We start from the raw sequence: 17,607 nt of genomic DNA on the forward strand, positions 1-17,607 counted from the left end.
CGTTGGGTTTTAAATTTTCCCGCCATATCTTCTGTCGAGAGTTATTCATATTTTTGAAGCTTCAGATGTAAATTTATTTATCAAATTCCGAAAAACGACAATCATGCAATTAATGAATTTCCTAATGACAATTTTAAATGTTTTTTCATTACAGCGCCATCCTGTGCTGTTCTCCCAAGCTCTTGGCCGCCTGTTTTACCCACTGAGGAAGAACCCCCTCCCCCCGAAAATCCACGAAACTCGAAGGGACAAGGGACCAGCAAAGTCTCTCAAAGCGTGTAGATCGCACCTAGAACGTGATACCAAGAATTTCTATTTCTCAGTACAGCTGGTTAGTCCCTCAACCGCTGCACTTTGGTAAGAAAAAAATCGATCCTCGAAGGAGTAAAAAAGAGAGCATCGAGTTGAGGTAAAAATTTGACTGAAAAAAAAATGACAATTTAATTGGTTGATAATAGTTAGTCTGCAGAGGCCGATGGGAGTCAAGGCTAACAGCTCAACTTGACAGTTCGTTTTTGCTGATATTTTCACACGTGTCCTCTTCGTACAGCGCATTGCTCACGTTGCGTAACTGGAGAGTTCCACTTCCAGAGGAAGGAGCTCACCGTTTTTTTTCGGTGAGTTTTTCCACTTTTTCCATTGAATCGCACACAACGAGCAGGAGATAAACTACGTACTTATCATCGATTCGACAAAGAGAGCAGTGTGATGATACGTTGGTATTACGCATTTATTGGGTTGGGGGAGGGTAGGACTTGTAAATTACCCTGGGACAATCAGCTCCTGCATTTTAATAACAGTCTCAGGTATCGGTTCGTTTTATTAGTAAACGACCCATCGAGTTCTCGGTATGCAATCAGGAAAACAATTGGGTAGGTCCTGTTGGTGAGCCGACCAATCGGTCGACGTCCTAAAGGTCGCCAGCATCTCGAGACATGAGTGAGAGGGCACAAAGAACCTGCCCTGCACAGCTGTTCAAAAATCAATGTCGCCAAATTGTTGGGATTTTCGGCTTATCGGATATTTCGGTTTATGCTGTGCCTAGACAAATTAGGGTCTCGGGCAGATAACCTCCCAGAAGCCCAAGAGGTTGTCAACCACTACAAATTAATGTGGATAGCAGGGGGATTCGTCTTGTGAAAATTATTCATTTCAATGCAGCAATTCCCTTCTTATTCTCAAACAACTGGGACAGCTTCGAATTTTCTGGGTTAATTGACCTAGACAATAATGTGATATTTCATAATAATTACGACGGAGCTCTCTTCATATTTCTCGGTGGAGCCTACAGTCATGCCTCAAAAATTTGAGGACTGGGGAAATTTTTTTTTTTTCAATTTTCCCATCAATATGGACATTCCATTTGTTTAGGCTACAATTTTATTTTCACATGGAACTGACTCGTCAATTTATGCATTTTTAATTGGATTATAATTCTCACAATGAGAGAAAATAGAAGGGTTTCTTTTCTGGAGAAAAATGACAATGTCACGAGAATTCCTCGACTTACAGCAAAACATCACAATTAATTTTTTCTGGAGGATCTCATGCTCTCTAAAAAAACCTCATTTACTGATCAATATCTTTTAATGAACATTAATTCACATTTTTACATTGCAATTCATTTTTTTCAATCTTTTCAATGTAATGGAAAATAGAACCGCTGAATCAATCTGAGCGATTTGAATCGTACTTTCCTCTAGTAAGTAATTAATTGTCATCGGTGAAACTGCTTTATCGACTCGATCACTGCGTCGTCCAAACAATAAAATAATATGATAAGTAAAAACTAATGACTGGAGAATTAAAAGAACATTCTGGAAATTTCTATAGATACGGGTTCCCTTCGCCAAAAAAAAAAGTCTCATTACCCGCATGATGTCTCAATATTTTTCAGAATTAAAATTCCCCGATATCGCTCCCCGTTGCCCCCTCATCCTCTCGAATTCCCAAAAAAAAAGCGAAATCCGCGATGTGAGCCTCGTCAGCATGTACACACATCGCACGCACTTCCACCGAAGGCTGGCTAGAACTTGAGGAGCTCCCGCACCTGCGCGTTCGCTGCCTTTGGGCAATGCAACCAAAGAAACCCTCTCACTCGGTGTTATTCTCCACAATCTATTTGGCGAGAGCAAAATACGTGCACGGGTTACTCCCCACATACTACCAAAACTTCGAGTCCTCCCCCGTAGAACCCTTTAAATCGTAATCACTGTAAATCCTCGATAAATTAGAATAAACAAAAGTCCCAATAATGAAGAAAAAAATAGTCAAAGTGACCTCGAGACTCGGTTCCGTTTGTTCATCGGTGTGACGTGTTCCCGAGTGTAGGCAATCGAGGGTCTAATCACTTTAGAAAAAAAAATTTCAAGTCCATTTAATTTAGTTGCTCATTTTATTCTGTCTCTGTCTGAATAATTTTCTTTTCGTTGAGTGGGCGGAGCTCCCCTTGTCCCCTACCTCCCTCCACAAAAATCCTAACCAACCTGGGCCCAGGCACATTCTGGTGATTCGGCTGTTCCGTTCAGTTTTATTCAGTTCTCAGGTCTGTGGGGATTCATTCTCTTGGTCATTGTGTACAGTAGATTACTCACAACTTTTTGCGTTTACTTGTCTCTCTGTTGGATTTTTTTCATTCTTCTCCCCTCCCCCCAGGTTTTCATGAAAATACTCGAGTGATAAGTGCATAAGTGTGTGTTGTCCCCATCCCTACCCCCCAGGAGTGACTACAGTACGGCGTCGTGCGTCGTGCTCGATATACAATAATATTCACGCGTTTTTTTTTGTGCTCTGGTGATATGTATCGAGCATGCTCCTTCAAAATTCAGGTAATTCCCTTCAAATTGGCATTTTTTATTTTATTTAATCGCGTGCAAGGGCACTGGTGCAAGCATCACGAGGTGCTTTTTTCTCGGTTATTCTCAACGGAGAGGCTCACTGGCGACACACAAGTATATCCGAGGTACGAGGTAGTGGGAAAAGACTAAACTTGTCCTCCATTACTTTCCCAGAGCCAAGCAAATGGTGGCTTGCTCAGACTGAGTGAGAGTCTTTGTTGTCCACCTACGTTGTGATCTTCACAATATTTTCATAAATATAAAGTTTGTGCGATTGTTCAGTTGCATCTGATGTTGATGTAGTTGGCCAGGACAATTGGAGTTATTATCATGGATTTTTTCGGGATTCATTCTCCTTAAGGTGACTTACTTTTATTTCTGGAGTATTATTTATGTTTTTTTTTCATACGAAGAGACATAAAAGAGTAAAGTGCGCATTATGGACAGCAAATGGTCTTAGAGGGCATTTAAACGCTTGGTGGGAGAGATATATATTTTTTTTGGTTATTGCTACTTGAATGTGACGATATTCATCATGAAAATTAAATCATATGTGATGTATGTGTGTTGTGAATTCCGTGTCATGCCTTTGGTGATAAGAATTAATGATAATCCTTCCATAAACACGAGTTCCATTGGCATTATCAGCTGCGTTATGAGAAATTGGCGAGAGCATAACGTTTTTTTTTGTTACAGACAGAATAGTGGCATGCGTCGATTAATCTATGGCAGATCAACAAGATCAGTCGTCGCTCGGGGGGTCTGTAGAGAAGGCCAGTGCTTCAGCAGACGCCTCTAAATTACGGGGGACGAGCAGTGGCACTAGTGGTTATAGAAAACGACAGAATACACAAACAGTTGTTACAACATTGACAGAAAAACGGAGAAGACAAACTGAGCTACAAGCTCCACTGGTTTCTAGTGTTACGAGTACACACAGACGATCGGTTGATTCGAGGGGCGAGGGTAAAAATAAAGAGGAGAGGAAGGGCTATGGAAGTGGCGTAGGAACTCTCACTGGTGAGTATATGGGATTTTTAATATTGCGAAGACAAGAGTTTTTTGAGAAGCACACGTTCACGTGGATCGAGAAATTTATGGCTTGAAAATTTCCCAGCACATGAGGTGAACAGAACAATTGTTGAACAGTTAACGATATCCAAGTATTTTGGCCGTTTTTTCTTCAGTGAAAGGCTTTTCAATCCTCGTTGTTGAATATCAGTGGGTTCATGTCAACCCCATTTAACCTTAAAATTCTGGACTTTCCAGAATAAGTTTCTTAGTCAAATTCTTCAGATCTGCAATTCAATCTCAGTATTGAGTCATGAGATTTTTTTTTATCTGAAATATATTAATCTTCAGGTGGCGATGACAAAGATTAACCTACCTGAACCTGAAAATTTTCAAGCCACAGACTTCACTCCGAGTGAACACGTACTTCTAAAAAAACTTTGGTTACCTGATCGTGTGATCAGTTTATTTTGCTGAGAACGAAAAACAAATGATTTTGGTGTAACCATTAAAGATATTGACTGGAGAGCACAGCCCAAGGGACAGCATTCCACGAGTGGTATCACTACAACGAGGAAAAATTCAACAAAACACAGCCAAGCTGAACATAATCCTGCCCCAATAGATTGCGTCGCATCACGCACTCGTTCGCGTACGCCACAAAATCCACGAAGTGTTCAAGGAAGCAGTAATTCATTTGATTCCACATCATCGACATTCTACAATAGTAGAAAATCATTCGGTAATTACAATTTGTTACCTGGAGCTAGTTCATCGATTAATAGTCCAACAACATCGAGAGGTAGAGCTACGAAATCCCATAGTAGTGTATCAGCCCACACAAACGGTGGTACGAGTAGTCAAGCATTGGGTGTCAAGTCAAGCATCAGAGTGGGTAACGCAGCTAGTAACTCTGTGGAGAGCGGTGGAGGGGCGTTGGCACATGACGGGGCAGGGACTAGTGGTGTCACATCCACGTCAGTTGTCAACCCCTCTGTGTCTGCCTCCACCAACTCTAGCCACCATCATCCAACTCACAAACACTTGCTGCGTTCCCGAGTGAAACTCACCTCGGATCAACCTAAGGAGTTGACCTCGAAGGTATTATCAAAGCACAAGAAAGAAGGCTCATCTTGCTCTAGCTCCCGTCATCGTTCCTCCTCACGTGCTCGTAAATCCTGTGAGAATCCAACCTCAAGTGGAGGTGGTCTCATGTCAGGATCTGAATCAACACCCACAACCCTTCCCACACCGACAACAGTCCCAAATCAACAGAGCTCAACCCCTGGAGACGAGCATTCAACACCAGCGACAGCAGCAGCTGCTAGCGGTGGCCCCTCTGGAATGTCTGGAACTACTGGTGACAGTGAGAGTGATGATGGAGAAGTTGGAAGACTTCAGGCCCTTTTGGAGGCTCGTGGCCTTCCTCCCCACGTTTTTGGAGCCCTTGGATCGCGGATGCAGCATCTGCTGAATCGAAGTATGGGGGCAAGTTCAGCTGCTAAGGCCCAACAACTACTTGCTGGGTTACAAGCTGTTGACGATGAAGGAGAACAGCTACAGGCTGTGATAGGAATGGGAGAGATACTTGTAATGGGAAATGAGGATACATTGACGGGTTTTCCGGTGAAACAAGTAGTAGCAGCATTGATAAATCTTCTTGGTATCGAGCACAATTTTGTCATTATGACACACGCCTGTCGTGCCCTGACGTACATGATGGAGGCTCTTCCTCGATCATCGACAGTCGTCGTTGACGCAGTCCCAGTATTTCTCCAGAAATTAGAGTCAATCGAGTGCATGGATGTGGCTGAACAGTGTCTCACAGCCCTTGCTATGCTCTCGAGAAGACACAGCAAGACAATCCTTCACGCTGGTGGTGTTTCAGCGTGCCTTAAATTCGTGGACTTTTTCAATATCACAGCTCAACGTGCTGCCCTGACAATAACAGCCAATTGCTGTCAAAATCTTCATCCTGATGATTTTCATCTTGTCGTTGAGAGTCTCCCATTGCTCACCAGTAGACTTACCAATCAGGATAAAAAGAGTGTCGAGTGTGTGTGTCAGGCATTCAGCAGGCTTGTTGATAGTTTTCAACATGATCCTGTTATGTTGCATAAAATCATTACTGCTGAATTATTACAGAATTTACAGCAATTACTCATGATTACACCGCCAGTCAATAGCATTGGAAATTTTATAACTGTACTACGAATGCTCTCTGTGATATCGAATCGTTGCCCCGACTTGGCACAACTTTTACTTCAGCAGAATATTGCCTTTACATTGAGCTATCTTCTCACTGGGTCACTGGAAGTCAAGACGGAGGATGTCGACCTTGTGCCAAGGTCACCTCAGGAGTGGTTCGAAATTACTTGTCTCATTGAGGAACTTATGCCACCGCTACCCACCGACGGTATATTCAGTGTCAATAGTCTTCTTGAGAGAACGAATAATCAACAGGAGACTGTTCACTGGGAGTGGAGGGATGAGAGACACTGCTGTCATCCCTTTAGCACTATTGATTCCCGAATCATTGAAATGGCTTTTCAGAATGGTGAGGATGAAATTTGTCTTTCCACTTTGGGCAGAACTTACACCATCGATCTGACTATGATGAAGCAAATCAACGAAGACATTGGTATGGCGAGGAGTATCTTTAGGAGGGTTATGACTGATGCTGCTGAGGGGAAGAGCCCCACTTGCTCGGGAAATATGGATGTCGTACCTCCGGTTATTGAGACCAATGAGTGGCTGGTGTCATTTATCAGAACACTTTTTTCTGTATTATATGAAGTTTACAGCAGTTCTGCTGGTCCTGCTGTCAAGCACAAGTGTCTCAGGGCACTCCTGAGGATGGTTTATTATGCATCAACTGATTTATTAAAGGATGTTCTAAAAAATCAAGTGGTATCATCTCACATAGCTGGTATGCTAGCCTCTCAAGACCTTCGAATTGTAATAGGCGCATTGCAAATGGCCAGTATTCTCATGAAACGTTTGCCCCAAGTATTTGGTGTGCATTTTCACCGAGAGGGAGTATTGCATCAAGTACGACAATTAGCTGACCCTGAGGTACCTCTTGGTGTATCACCACCCAAGTGCACTTCTGGTACATCATTACCAACTCCCCAACCAGGTCCATCCAATACACCATTGTCATCAACAATGACACTGTCATCTAGCAGTGCCACATCTCCAGTTGCTTCACCGACGACTAATGGAAATATTTTGTTTGGTTCAATTGCATCTAGTCAATTGAGACCAAGTCTCACGGCTACTATGGAGACAAGAAGTCGTACGGAGTTGAGTTCGTCAGTTGAGGATCCTGCGAGTACACCACCAAGTGCCCACTTGTAAGTGATTTAATTACTTCATTAATCTTTTTAATAATCGTCCAAAATATAAATTTTGAGTCCATCAATTATACGTTTTCTTTCATATGAAAGCAAAGTTTGATATGTTTGAGAAAAGTTCATAACTTTGATAAGGTAAAGGTGGGAAATATTATTGAGACTTCATTGACAGCATAACTTGGGATTTTTTCAAGACCATTTTTTAGTGTTGGATATGAAAGTCAGTTTTCCATCAGTTTTCCGTAAATAGAAGTATCTTTATGTCCCTAGGGACTGGCGATCGCGATTGTAACCTCATTTCATTCGTTTAGATCGGGATTTCCAGTCCTCGAGGCACAAAATATCATATGCCTCCCGGCAGTAAAAGTATTTTCCGGCTCATGTAATTATAACCTTCGCCTTGGGCTCGGGTTATAACCGTCACAATTGTCAGAAAAGACTTTTACTCCCTAGGGGCATAATATACTGTTCCCTCGAATCCCAAGAAAACTAAAAATCGCTCTGTTTTAGAAGAATTGGAGACGTCTTGAAACGCAAACGCCAAAACAAGAAAGGAAGGCTCTCTCGTCTGGGAAGTGCCACGACCCCTCAACAGTCACCCCAAGCAGAATCCCTCTTCACAGGTTTCGCTCAGAAGAACAATCGTTTCCTCGGTAACTTGAACCCAGCGCGTTGGGGTAGAAAATCATCTGCTTCGAGTGCATCGAGTGACAAACGTGATTCAACCTCGTCAACGAGTCTCACCAAACCCCCAAGCAATCCCAGTCTAACTGGTGGCAATCGGGATAAAGCTAAAACTTGGGTTCGTGAGCAGGCAGGACAATTTCTATCGAGATACCAGGATGATGCACCGTGCACTCATCCAGCTCTGACAGTACTATCTCGTCTCACATCAGCAATCCAGCGTCTCCAATCCAACGAACTTGATGAGATGCTCTCTGCCCTGACGGAACTACGAGATATAGTTCTAGAGAGTGACATCTCACCCTTCGAAATGAATTACAGTGGTTTGATAAAAGCTCTCCTGAATCACCTGACGACAACAGAAGCCCCAGGTAACCGTTACGATCGTCTGAGAATGTTTTGGAAACTCTTTGCCGAATCTACACTGCAACAAGACTCCAACACAGACGGCCCCATTGACATGAATCCAGGAGCTTTTGGCGCACTTGTCAATAAATTGAACAGTTGTGTCGCCCAGTTGGAGCAATTCCCTGTAAAAGTCCATGATCTACCAGCAGGCTCTGGTGCTGGACGAAGTGGTACAAGTGCCCTCAAATTTTTTAACACCCATCAGTTGAAGTGCAATCTTCAACGGCATCCCGATTGCAATAATCTCAAACAGTGGAAAGGAGGCACTGTGAAGATCGATCCACTGGCCCTGGTTCAAGCTATTGAGCGTTACCTTATGGTTCGAGGTTATGGTAGAATTAGAGATGCCGAATCAATGGTCAGTGATGATGATAATAGTGAGGATGATATTGATGACACTCTGGCTGCTGTTGTTATCTCTCAGGGATCAAAGCATAAGCTTCAATTTTTAATTGGTGATGAGGTTTTACCATTCAATATGACGGTTTATCAGGCGGTGAGACAGTTCAGTTGTGCTGGTATTGATCATTCTGAACCCGAAACGGATACAGAACCACCATTGGGTCACGATGCTGTTTGGGTACAAACCCACACAATATATTACAGACCAGTTCCAGAGGAGGAGACAACAAATTCACCGAAACCAGGATCTAGCTCTCAGAGTACATCGAGTAGAAAGGGAAAAGGAAAATCAACAAAAATCAGTTCGAAACGTAAAGAAGATAGTTTGTGGTTGGAGGGAGCTGTTCCTCCACCAAGATGCCCTCTTGCCCCTTACCTGGCTCCAGCTCTGCCATCAGTCACAATTTCAGATGCTTCGTTGGATGGATTGTGCCTCCTTCGACTACTTCATTCCCTGAACAGACACTGGGGGGTACTCTTCCCACATTTTAAGAGTGCTCCTCTCCTATCAGCTCAAGATTTCATCAATAATAAAATCGCAGCGAAAGCGAATCGACAGCTGCAGGATCCACTGGTTATCATGACTGGTAATCTCCCATCCTGGCTGCAGCAAATAGCCTCGGTTTGTCCATTCTTATTCCCCTTTGAGACCCGCCAGCTTTTATTGTATGCAACATCCTTCGATCGTGATAGAGCACTACAGAGACTTCTAGACTCAGCCCCAGAGTTATCAGGCTCTGACTCTCAGGAGCGTGTGACACCGAGATTAGAGAGGAGAAAACGAACGATATCGAGGACCGATATATTCAAACAAGCTGAACAGGTGATTCAGGATCTTGCATCGAGCAAGGCTCTTCTTGAGGTGCAATATATTAATGAAGTTGGTACTGGCTTGGGTCCAACTCTTGAGTTCTACGCTCTGGTCTCCAGGGAATTTCAGAGGGCTGAACTGGATATGTGGCACGGATCTGCTAATGAAACTAGCTACATTCATTCCACACAAGGCCTCTTCACGAAGCCAACGCCCTGGAATACCAAGGTCCCAGCCCTAGCAAAGTTGAAGACAAGATTCAAGTTTCTCGGAAAATTCATGGCAAAGGCGATCTACGACTCGAGGATGCTGGATCTACCCTTCAGTTTTACATTTTACAGATGGCTACTGGGGGAGGAACACACTCTCACACTTGCTGACCTCGCACACATATGTCCTGATGTCTACAGAACGTTAAACAAACTGCAGGATATTGTCCGGAGGAAAGAGGCTATTGAGAGGGATCAGACACTCAGGGCTAATGAGAAGGCACAGCTCATCGAGATGTTGGACTTGGATAATTGCCCTGTTGCTGATCTGGGGCTTGTGTTTGAGCTACCTGGCTATGCGAATATTGAATTGAGGAAAGGAGGAAGTGAAATCCCAGTTACGGTTCACAACCTCGATCTGTACATCAAGCTGGTTGTCCACTGGTTCCTGTATGAGGGAGTCTTCAGACAGATGGAGGCTTTCAGGGAAGGCTTTGAGTCAGTTTTCCCACCGAATCAGTTGAGGCTTTTTTTCCCGGAGGAACTGGAGGCTGTCTTCTGTGGGCATCATCAGAGTGGGGGACAGTGGGATGTCAAGACACTATTGGAGTGCTGTAGGACGGATCATGGATACACTCCTGATTCCAGGGCCATTAGGTTCTTGTTTGAAGTTATGGCTGAGTACAATAGCGAGGAGCAGAGACAATTTATTCAGTTTGTCACTGGTTCACCGAGGCTGCCTGTTGGTGGTAAGTACTTGGCATTTTTTTCAATTGATAATTATGGGATATAATTCTCCCTTGAACTGCATTTGATCGCCATTTTTTGGATATTTTCCAGCGATTTTCATATCAACATTTTACATAAATAACATAAGCAATTTGTCTTAGTTATTTTTTCGTACAAAAAGAATATTTACTGAAAGTAATAGATTTATTGCAACCTAGAAATTTTCTTTTAATTGCTCTCACTCTATTTAAATGAAAAATTTTCCGATTTCAGGATTCAAGAGTCTTACACCACCTTTAACGATAGTTCGTAAGACATTCGACCCATCAATGAAGACCGACGATTTCCTCCCCTCTGTCATGACATGCGTCAACTATCTCAAACTCCCTGACTACACAACTCTCGATATAATGCGCGAAAAACTTCGAATTGCCGCACAGGAGGGCCAGCACTCTTTCCACCTCTCCTAGAAACGGATCCCAAGTCATTTATTATTACTATTACATTTTTTTTCACGTGTTATCTCATTCATCTCTCGAATGTCCCGTAAATGTCTCAAGATACGAGTGTCCACAGGAAAAGTTCAATGTCTCAAACATGAAAAAATCATCTTAAGTGTCACTTTCAAAGTTTATCCGTGAGAAAGTGCATTAATAATTTTGATAAATTTTTGAGTCTGTACCCCTGTCGATTTGAAACAATAATTTCCATAATCCTAGCTATGTTCTCAGTCAGTTGTCAAGAGCTAAAGAGGTTGGAAAATCAATTGGTCTTGATTGAAATGAAAACGAGATATTCAAAGCGAAATGATGAAAAACAACAAAAAAAAACAATGAAAAAAACACGTAATAAGTTGTAAATATCTTAGTTATCTCAACATAGTTTGATATACGCAGGTTCATAACATATAAATAACTTTATCATACCGCTACGAGGCACTGATTACTAACGGAATTATACATTAGAAATCAAGAGGACGATTACTAAAGTGTAAATGATTTTTTTTTAATCAGTGGTGCATAATGAATTAATGTGCATCGTCAAAATTATCTTACCACGTGCTCCATGAGGACCCTGACAGTGTGGGCTGAGGATTATTACTGAAAATAAAACTGCAGAAAAAAACAATGTAAAAGTGGTTGAATCGGGATGGATGGTTGCATTGTTTAATAAGTAGTGAGAGTATCACGAAAAATGGAGTCTAAATGAATTCATGACATTCGTATTTCTCTTGTTCGTTGTGTTGTAATCGATCTCTTGTTTGTTCTTGCTGGTCAATTGGGGAACATCTTGGGGAGGATTTGGTTCACCCACTGACATGCGACAAACTATATTTAATTTCATCGATCTACCATTATATAAAATTATAATTATTTCATAATTTCTAGGTAAAATAGTCAAATTTATTACTTTATTTAGTCGTGTAAGGATATAGTTTACATTGTCAGACCATTTTAGATTTTCGAGTAAGGGAGATGGACATCGGAAGATGATTTTTTTTTTTTGTGTTTGAAAGAAGGATTAAGGAGATAATCTTGCTTGTTTAATTTTTATCATTGTGAGAAGTGGCAATTATTGGGTGATCCCGTGAGTGGTCTGACGATGCACCGACTGTGTTTGTTACATCTGACTATGTTAAAATGTGTTATCCTGTAGCCTTTTGATAAAGTCCATTATGGCAACGGGGCGTGATTCGATAAAAAAAACTTGCATATTGATATGAACAATTAAAAGTGGCTAAATTGATTATATTTATATCATTTGAGTAGCATAAAACGTTTTGATTTTACTTGAATACTGAATATCTTTTGTTTCCTTTGAGATCCTTGAATAAAACACCAATAGTAAGAAATTTCGTTCAGATTAGTGTAAATAACCCTTCTCTTTATTATCGCCGAGATTATTTTTATAAACAACTAGAAATATCTAATACGAAAAATAATGTCAATGGCGAAGTGGTTTAATGCATCAAAGGCCATGACTTTCGGTTGAAAAGTTTATCCTTCAGAAATCAATCTCTTAACATTTTATTGTAAAATGTTGGAATTTCGTCTGGACGATTTACCACTTCGCAGAAACCCATGGCATACAATATTTTACCTCCTCACAAAACCTTTCGTAATATTAAACAAATTATGCTGGTCTGAGACACCTTATGGGCCATTTAATTCATAATTTATATGCACATGGTAAGCCAGCCCAATATAAAACAGGTTCCTCCGAATGGAGTGACTTTGCTGTAACGTTTGTCACCTGTGAAGGCGTAATAGTAGCAACTTCCACAGAACATGAACGTTCCAGAGATCCACAGAGCAGCCGTCTGAAAACAAATACTCATTCAATTATAGGAGAATAATAAATCAGCAGAGTTAGCCATTTTCATAAATTATAATTTCAAATTATTTATTTTTCACGACCAACGATTATCTCTATTATCTCTGAATGGGGGGACAGATACGTTAACATGGTATCACTTATTAAGAAATGCAACTCCTGCGTTTCATAAGAAGCCTGAGTACTAACCAGAAGTGGTGCCCTGCACATAGCCAGCCCCACCATCGCCAATGAGTGATAAAAATGGTACTTATTAGCAGTCTCGAACACCTGTTTCAATTCCTCGTTCTGATATTTCCCTGGCAAATCAATAAATAATGCACAACCGTGTCACCAAATCATTCAGCGTTATATATTCTACGATAAATTCTCACTGTGAGCTCCGTATGCTCCGAGAACTACAGCAGCTGCTCCACTGAGCCCTGCAAGCCTCATGTACGGTCCTGAGGCTGCTGCCAATTTCCATAAAGGTTCAGGTGGGATCATCTTGTATTCAACCCGGGGCGTGAGGCCTGAGTAATTGACGACCTGGAAAATTCGATGAAGATGCATATGATTGCACTCATCCACTCAAAATACCTAGACATAAATTATCAATGAAGCAATGAATGATCATGGAATCCGCCGAATGTTCAACATCCAATTGATTGTTGACATCAGCCAATAAAGCATTATGAAAAGCCTATTCAATTCCATATTATTATCACTACATAGTAGACTTGAAGAAAAATGTCAATATGTATGATGCAAATTATGGAATAAGACAGCAGAGGTCATGATTTTCAATATTTATGGGTTGAATTATTTGCAACTTACAGCTGATGCAGCGGTTTTTGCCAACGAACCGGCACTGGAGCTCACGGGGTTGGTGAAAAGTACGTAATTCAGTGTCTCAGATATTCCCATTCCGCACGATGTGCAAAGGTCAAAGAATTTTGTAAATCCAGGAGCGAAAAGCAGTCTGGACCATCAGAACTACGTCGATATGTCCGAATTATTTATTAATTGTAGTTTTACTAGACCGTAATGTTTTATTTGATGACAACAAGGTTTCAGCAAGTAACTGAAACTTGAATTTTTCTATGGTGAATAGGAGAGGAAGTACCGATAAATGGTAAGGTTAGATAAAGATTAAATCATGACTCTGGCGGTTGGAGGCGCTACCCCTAGTGCCCCTAGGGCAGGCCAAGTGATCCCTAGTACCCCAAGTGTCGTGAGCAATAAATGTGTTATTTCGTGTGACATTTTTTGAACTTGGGAGTAAATTTACGTCGCATCTTATATCCTGATAAAGAATGGTAAGTGCGACCTGACTAATTAAGTCATTGACATGAGAATTTTGTCCAGATAATAAGAAATATACTTGCAACACCTGTCAATGAGGTGAAATACAGATAATAATGGATAACAGTGAGTTAACCTAACTAAAACAATTGTTATGATGCAATTGGGTAGCAACGAATGCTCCCGTAGTAACAAATGATATTTTGGAAGAGGTGAGAACTCACTGCAATCACGATTGATTGAGTGAATTAATGACAAATAATTATATTAACTTCCAGGCGAGTACAGCTATTGTGGCTGGTGTTGGCATTGCCATTGTCGGCTTCGGGGGTCGTTACATTATCAGATCCATGCCAACTCTCTCTAAAAAGATGTCGGAAGCTCTCAAATCGCTTCCCAAACTTGACTCCCAGGTATTAATCTCAATTCAGCAATCGTTCTCATTACACTTTTTCATAATTACGTATCATATATTTTTCTCTTGCCTTTCACATCTCATTGCAGTGAGAACATCGAACATTTCCCAAGACATAAACTTCTAAAAATCTATTTAGTCTATTCAATGAGAGAACAATAATCGATAACTCTTGTATTTCACAGTCACTGGCAAATAGTAAATACCACAAGGGTGGATTTGAACCAACAATGACGAAAAGGGAAGCCAGTCTGATTCTGGGTGTCTCTCCTACAGCTAACAAGGCTAAAGTTAAGGAACAGTTTAAAAAAGTAATGTCTGCCAATCATCCGGACAGAGGAGGATCCCCCTACATAGCTGCCAAAGTAAACGAGGCAAAGGATATGCTGGAAAAGTAATGCAACTAAAATTTCTTTGTACATAATTAGAAAAATAACCGACATGTAAATAATTGACGTGAATACACTGCACCTGATTATTACCCAATATAAATTATTATTAGATCATGAGCAATAAACTGAAGCCTCATATCAATTGCAAAATCCTCTCAATTAGTCATTGTTTCCAATTTAATAATCATCGATCCAGCGATTTTGTTCAGTAGAGAGTCAATTAATACTTTTTCTAATCTAACGAGCATTGATTTTTCATCACTGAATGAGTTATCGTAATGGACAGAATTTTCTCTCTTTCTCTTTTCATTATTTCGAATGGAAATTCGTTCTTTGTGAAAGAAGTCAATATTTCAGGAACAATATTTTGATATAAACGTGACTAGACTGTAAAAGTATAAATTCAATTTCGTTTTTTGAGTTAATACTACCGCTCCAGTTTCGGTCTCTTTTGTAATTCTCGTTCTTGGGATACTTTAGTGCGTAATTTCACTATGGTGGCTCTCGGCAGTGATCCAGGTACTTTAAAAATACTCTGAAAAAAAATAGACGATTAATTTTCAGCCATTAATTTTTGGCATTTATCCGGCTCAGAAAATTCTGCGAACAAATATAATTTTTTTTCTATAAGTGAGAGCATTCCGAATAGAATATATTCGGTCAAGTTTTAATTAATATCTCCGCACCTAAGGCAGATAGCAGACTTTCCAAAGACAATATAACAATTACCTGCATAAATTCATGACACTGCAACACTATACTGTCTTTCGTAATGCCTTTAAAACAGTCTGCCAATAATGTAAAATCCTGGCACGACAATAAATTGGTTTTGTTTCGTTTGATGAGTGTGAGAGCTACGCGAAATATTATTTTGCTGCCTTCGTAAAAAAGACAATCCCATATTCTAAGTGTTGTCTGTAAAAAAATATACCACCATCAGTAAACTGCTCATTAAAATAATAAAACGAAAATAAATGGCTATTGTCTGACCTCAATTGGCAATACTTCAGCAAATAAACATATAAACCACTTCGTTGTAATCAGTGCCCATGGCAACTCTAAACTAGTAACATGATGATGCACCTCCGGTATTTTTAATCTAACGAGTTCAGCAAGAACATCGATATCTGTCAATAATCCGTCCATCGTAGGAGTATAATAGTCCGGTAATATTTTCTCGATTAATACTTTCAATAGCCAAAATGCTGTCTCTTCATTCTTTGTTACGAGAAGTAGTAATCCTGCTATGTAATTCAGTCCCTGAAATTATTTTCATGAATTAGTAGTGTCTGAATCATTGCAACGATAATAATGCTTAACTCACTTGACAATAACCAACGGTTTGATTTTCGTGCGCAAAAGCCAGTAAAATATTGTAGAGTTGATGCTGATGATTGACTGTATTGTTGAAGAATATATTCTCAGGAAATGTTCGAGGGAGATCAGTTTTGATAAGCTCAGCAATTCGACTGTTGTGAGGCCCATTGAGTAGCTGCTGATAGAGATCAGGATTGGCATTTTTCAGGTCTTCGCCTCCGCTGACCGACAGCCATACCTGACGAGAAAAATAAGATCATTTCCATCAATCAACTCCAATTGAAGTAAAATTAACTCATGAATTGTTACCATTCCCCTGTGCTCCCCCGGGATGCCTTTACGAACATATCGTTTGATTGTTATACTGCGCTCCAGTGATTTACCCTCACCGACAATCTCCGACCATTTTTTCGCTCGCTTTGCTAGAACCTTCAGGTACTCTGACATAAACTCCTCATAACTTCTGTAGTCAAAGTCCGATGGTCTCTCGAAACCGTACTCGTCAACATTGCTGAAATCATTAGACTGCATTAATGGAGTTGATATGTTAAAGGGTCCACAATTATCAAAGTCCCTTTGCATCTCAATATAACCACTGTAGTATTTCAATTTTTACATTCTTTATTTAGGAATAAATCATTGACATTATCAACGGTTTCACAAATGTCATTGTTTTGGTTCTGAAGTCGCTCTTCAGTTAAACTTTGAATATAAAAACATTGCGACGATTGTAATCTTTCCAGCTTGTGTCAAAATCGAGATATCAGTTTGTTTGATTAATGAAAATTGTCGAAATCTTCTAAATGACATTATATTAATCCACAAGTATGATTAATCATCACAAAATCATTTCACAGAGATTAAATAAGATAATGACAATGAAGACATCTTCATTATCATTTGCAATTTACCATCCAAATGAATAAACGAACACGGAATGAATTCGGGGAATGGCGCAACTTCCAACAATGAAGCAATAATTAAAAATTTCATGTCAATATCTTGAAGTGAGGTGTATTGTCACAAAAAACATAACGTGGATTCTCTCACAATTGTCACTTTTGCACAATTTCCTTTATTCGCATTGAATTAGTCACTCATTTTTAATTACAAACAATGAATGAAAAAAGAAAGAGTTCTTACCTGAAATATGAACTGGCCATGCCCTGAGTGGGAGGAGCGATGTCAGTGGAACTGAACCACGTACACATTCTAACCTAACACCTAGTGCCACTAACGGCCGCGGCGTTGATGCCCTTTGTTGTCCTTTTTTTCTTTTTTTATTCTTCATCGATTCTATTTCAGTTGAGCAAAAAATCATTCATATGTAGATAGCGGACTGATGATAATGCAGATATCCTGTAGACTTGAGGGTTGTGGCAGCTCGACCATCGGTAACCCGACCTGTAAGTGGCGAC

The 17,607-nt window shown here is 40.5% G+C and overlaps 4 protein-coding genes across 11 annotated transcripts; 2 read left to right on the top strand and 2 right to left on the bottom strand.

Moving 5' to 3' along the window:
* The first annotated feature begins 259 nt into the window (after nt 1-259).
* On the top strand, nt 260-12,242 carry Ctrip (circadian trip). Of its 5 annotated transcripts, none has more exons than XM_064117869.1 (6): nt 260-409; nt 459-617; nt 3,534-3,857; nt 4,363-7,204; nt 7,715-10,467; nt 10,721-12,242. In XM_064117869.1, exons 3-6 carry the CDS (start codon nt 3,563-3,565, stop codon nt 10,915-10,917), a joined length of 6,087 nt encoding a protein of 2,028 aa, XP_063973939.1. In that variant the 5' UTR covers nt 260-409; nt 459-617; nt 3,534-3,562; the 3' UTR covers nt 10,918-12,242. The 5 variants fall into 5 exon arrangements, with proteins under 5 accessions (XP_063973939.1, XP_063973940.1, XP_063973941.1 ...); XM_064117870.1 differs by having other exon boundaries at nt 261-357; XM_064117871.1 differs by lacking the exons at nt 260-409; nt 459-617 and adding an exon at nt 2,554-2,828.
* Nucleotides 12,168-13,862, bottom strand: LOC135160858 (transmembrane protein 256 homolog). Of its 2 annotated transcripts, none has more exons than XM_064117942.1 (4): nt 13,598-13,862; nt 13,156-13,360; nt 12,971-13,080; nt 12,168-12,767 (listed from the first exon to the last, which is right to left on the bottom strand). In XM_064117942.1, the coding sequence occupies exons 2-4, from the start codon at nt 13,331-13,333 to the stop codon at nt 12,624-12,626; spliced, it is 432 nt and encodes a 143-aa protein (XP_063974012.1). In that variant the 5' UTR covers nt 13,334-13,360; nt 13,598-13,862; the 3' UTR covers nt 12,168-12,623. The 2 variants fall into 2 exon arrangements, with proteins under 2 accessions (XP_063974012.1, XP_063974011.1); XM_064117941.1 differs by having other exon boundaries at nt 13,156-13,309; nt 13,598-13,853.
* Nucleotides 13,863-13,930: 68 nt separating this feature from the next.
* LOC135160861 (mitochondrial import inner membrane translocase subunit TIM14) lies at nt 13,931-15,022 on the top strand. The gene is made up of 3 exons (XM_064117944.1): nt 13,931-14,079; nt 14,344-14,478; nt 14,666-15,022. Exons 1-3 carry the CDS (start codon nt 14,077-14,079, stop codon nt 14,876-14,878), a joined length of 351 nt encoding a protein of 116 aa, XP_063974014.1. The 5' UTR covers nt 13,931-14,076; the 3' UTR covers nt 14,879-15,022.
* Nucleotides 14,890-17,482, bottom strand: LOC135160849 (growth hormone-regulated TBC protein 1). Of its 3 annotated transcripts, none has more exons than XM_064117929.1 (6): nt 17,333-17,482; nt 16,499-16,700; nt 16,197-16,427; nt 15,863-16,132; nt 15,602-15,787; nt 14,890-15,407 (listed from the first exon to the last, which is right to left on the bottom strand). In XM_064117929.1, exons 1-6 carry the CDS (start codon nt 17,398-17,400, stop codon nt 15,300-15,302), a joined length of 1,065 nt encoding a protein of 354 aa, XP_063973999.1. In that variant the 5' UTR covers nt 17,401-17,482; the 3' UTR covers nt 14,890-15,299. The 3 variants fall into 3 exon arrangements, with proteins under 3 accessions (XP_063973999.1, XP_063974001.1, XP_063974000.1); XM_064117931.1 differs by lacking the exon at nt 17,333-17,482 and adding an exon at nt 17,101-17,261; XM_064117930.1 differs by lacking the exon at nt 17,333-17,482 and adding an exon at nt 17,101-17,118 and having other exon boundaries at nt 16,499-16,714.
* Between the last annotated feature and the right edge of the window lie 125 nt (nt 17,483-17,607).

The sequence above is a fragment of the Diachasmimorpha longicaudata genome, chromosome 3, assembly GCF_034640455.1.
Source record: "Diachasmimorpha longicaudata isolate KC_UGA_2023 chromosome 3, iyDiaLong2, whole genome shotgun sequence".
Classification (NCBI taxonomy): Eukaryota; Metazoa; Arthropoda; class Insecta; order Hymenoptera; family Braconidae; genus Diachasmimorpha; species Diachasmimorpha longicaudata.

Excerpts from the sequence above, each read along its gene's own strand:
- Ctrip (XM_064117869.1), top strand. The coding sequence starts at position 3,563 with ATGGCAGATCAACAAGATCAGTCGTCGCTCGGGGGGTCTGTAGAGAAG. Across the intron at positions 3,858-4,362 it reads TGGCGTAGGAACTCTCACTG|ATATTGACTGGAGAGCACAG; the intron begins GTGAGTATATGG and ends TAACCATTAAAG. Across the intron at positions 7,205-7,714 it reads ACACCACCAAGTGCCCACTT|AAGAATTGGAGACGTCTTGA; the intron begins GTAAGTGATTTA and ends GCTCTGTTTTAG.
- LOC135160858 (XM_064117941.1), bottom strand. The coding sequence starts at position 13,687 with ATGGGAATATCTGAGACACTGAATTACGTACTTTTCACCAACCCCGTG. Across the intron at positions 13,081-13,155 it reads CGGAGCATACGGAGCTCACA|GGAAATATCAGAACGAGGAA; the intron begins GTGAGAATTTAT and ends TTGATTTGCCAG. Across the intron at positions 12,768-12,970 it reads TGTGCAGGGCACCACTTCTG|ACGGCTGCTCTGTGGATCTC; the intron begins GTTAGTACTCAG and ends ATTTGTTTTCAG.
- LOC135160861 (XM_064117944.1), top strand. Across the intron at positions 14,479-14,665 it reads TTCCCAAACTTGACTCCCAG|TCACTGGCAAATAGTAAATA; the intron begins GTATTAATCTCA and ends TGTATTTCACAG.
- LOC135160849 (XM_064117929.1), bottom strand. The coding sequence starts at position 17,400 with ATGTGTACGTGGTTCAGTTCCACTGACATCGCTCCTCCCACTCAGGGC. Across the intron at positions 15,788-15,862 it reads CTGAAGTATTGCCAATTGAG|ACAACACTTAGAATATGGGA; the intron begins GTCAGACAATAG and ends ATTTTTTTACAG. Across the intron at positions 15,408-15,601 it reads AGTGTCATGAATTTATGCAG|AGTATTTTTAAAGTACCTGG; the intron begins GTAATTGTTATA and ends ATTTTTTTTCAG.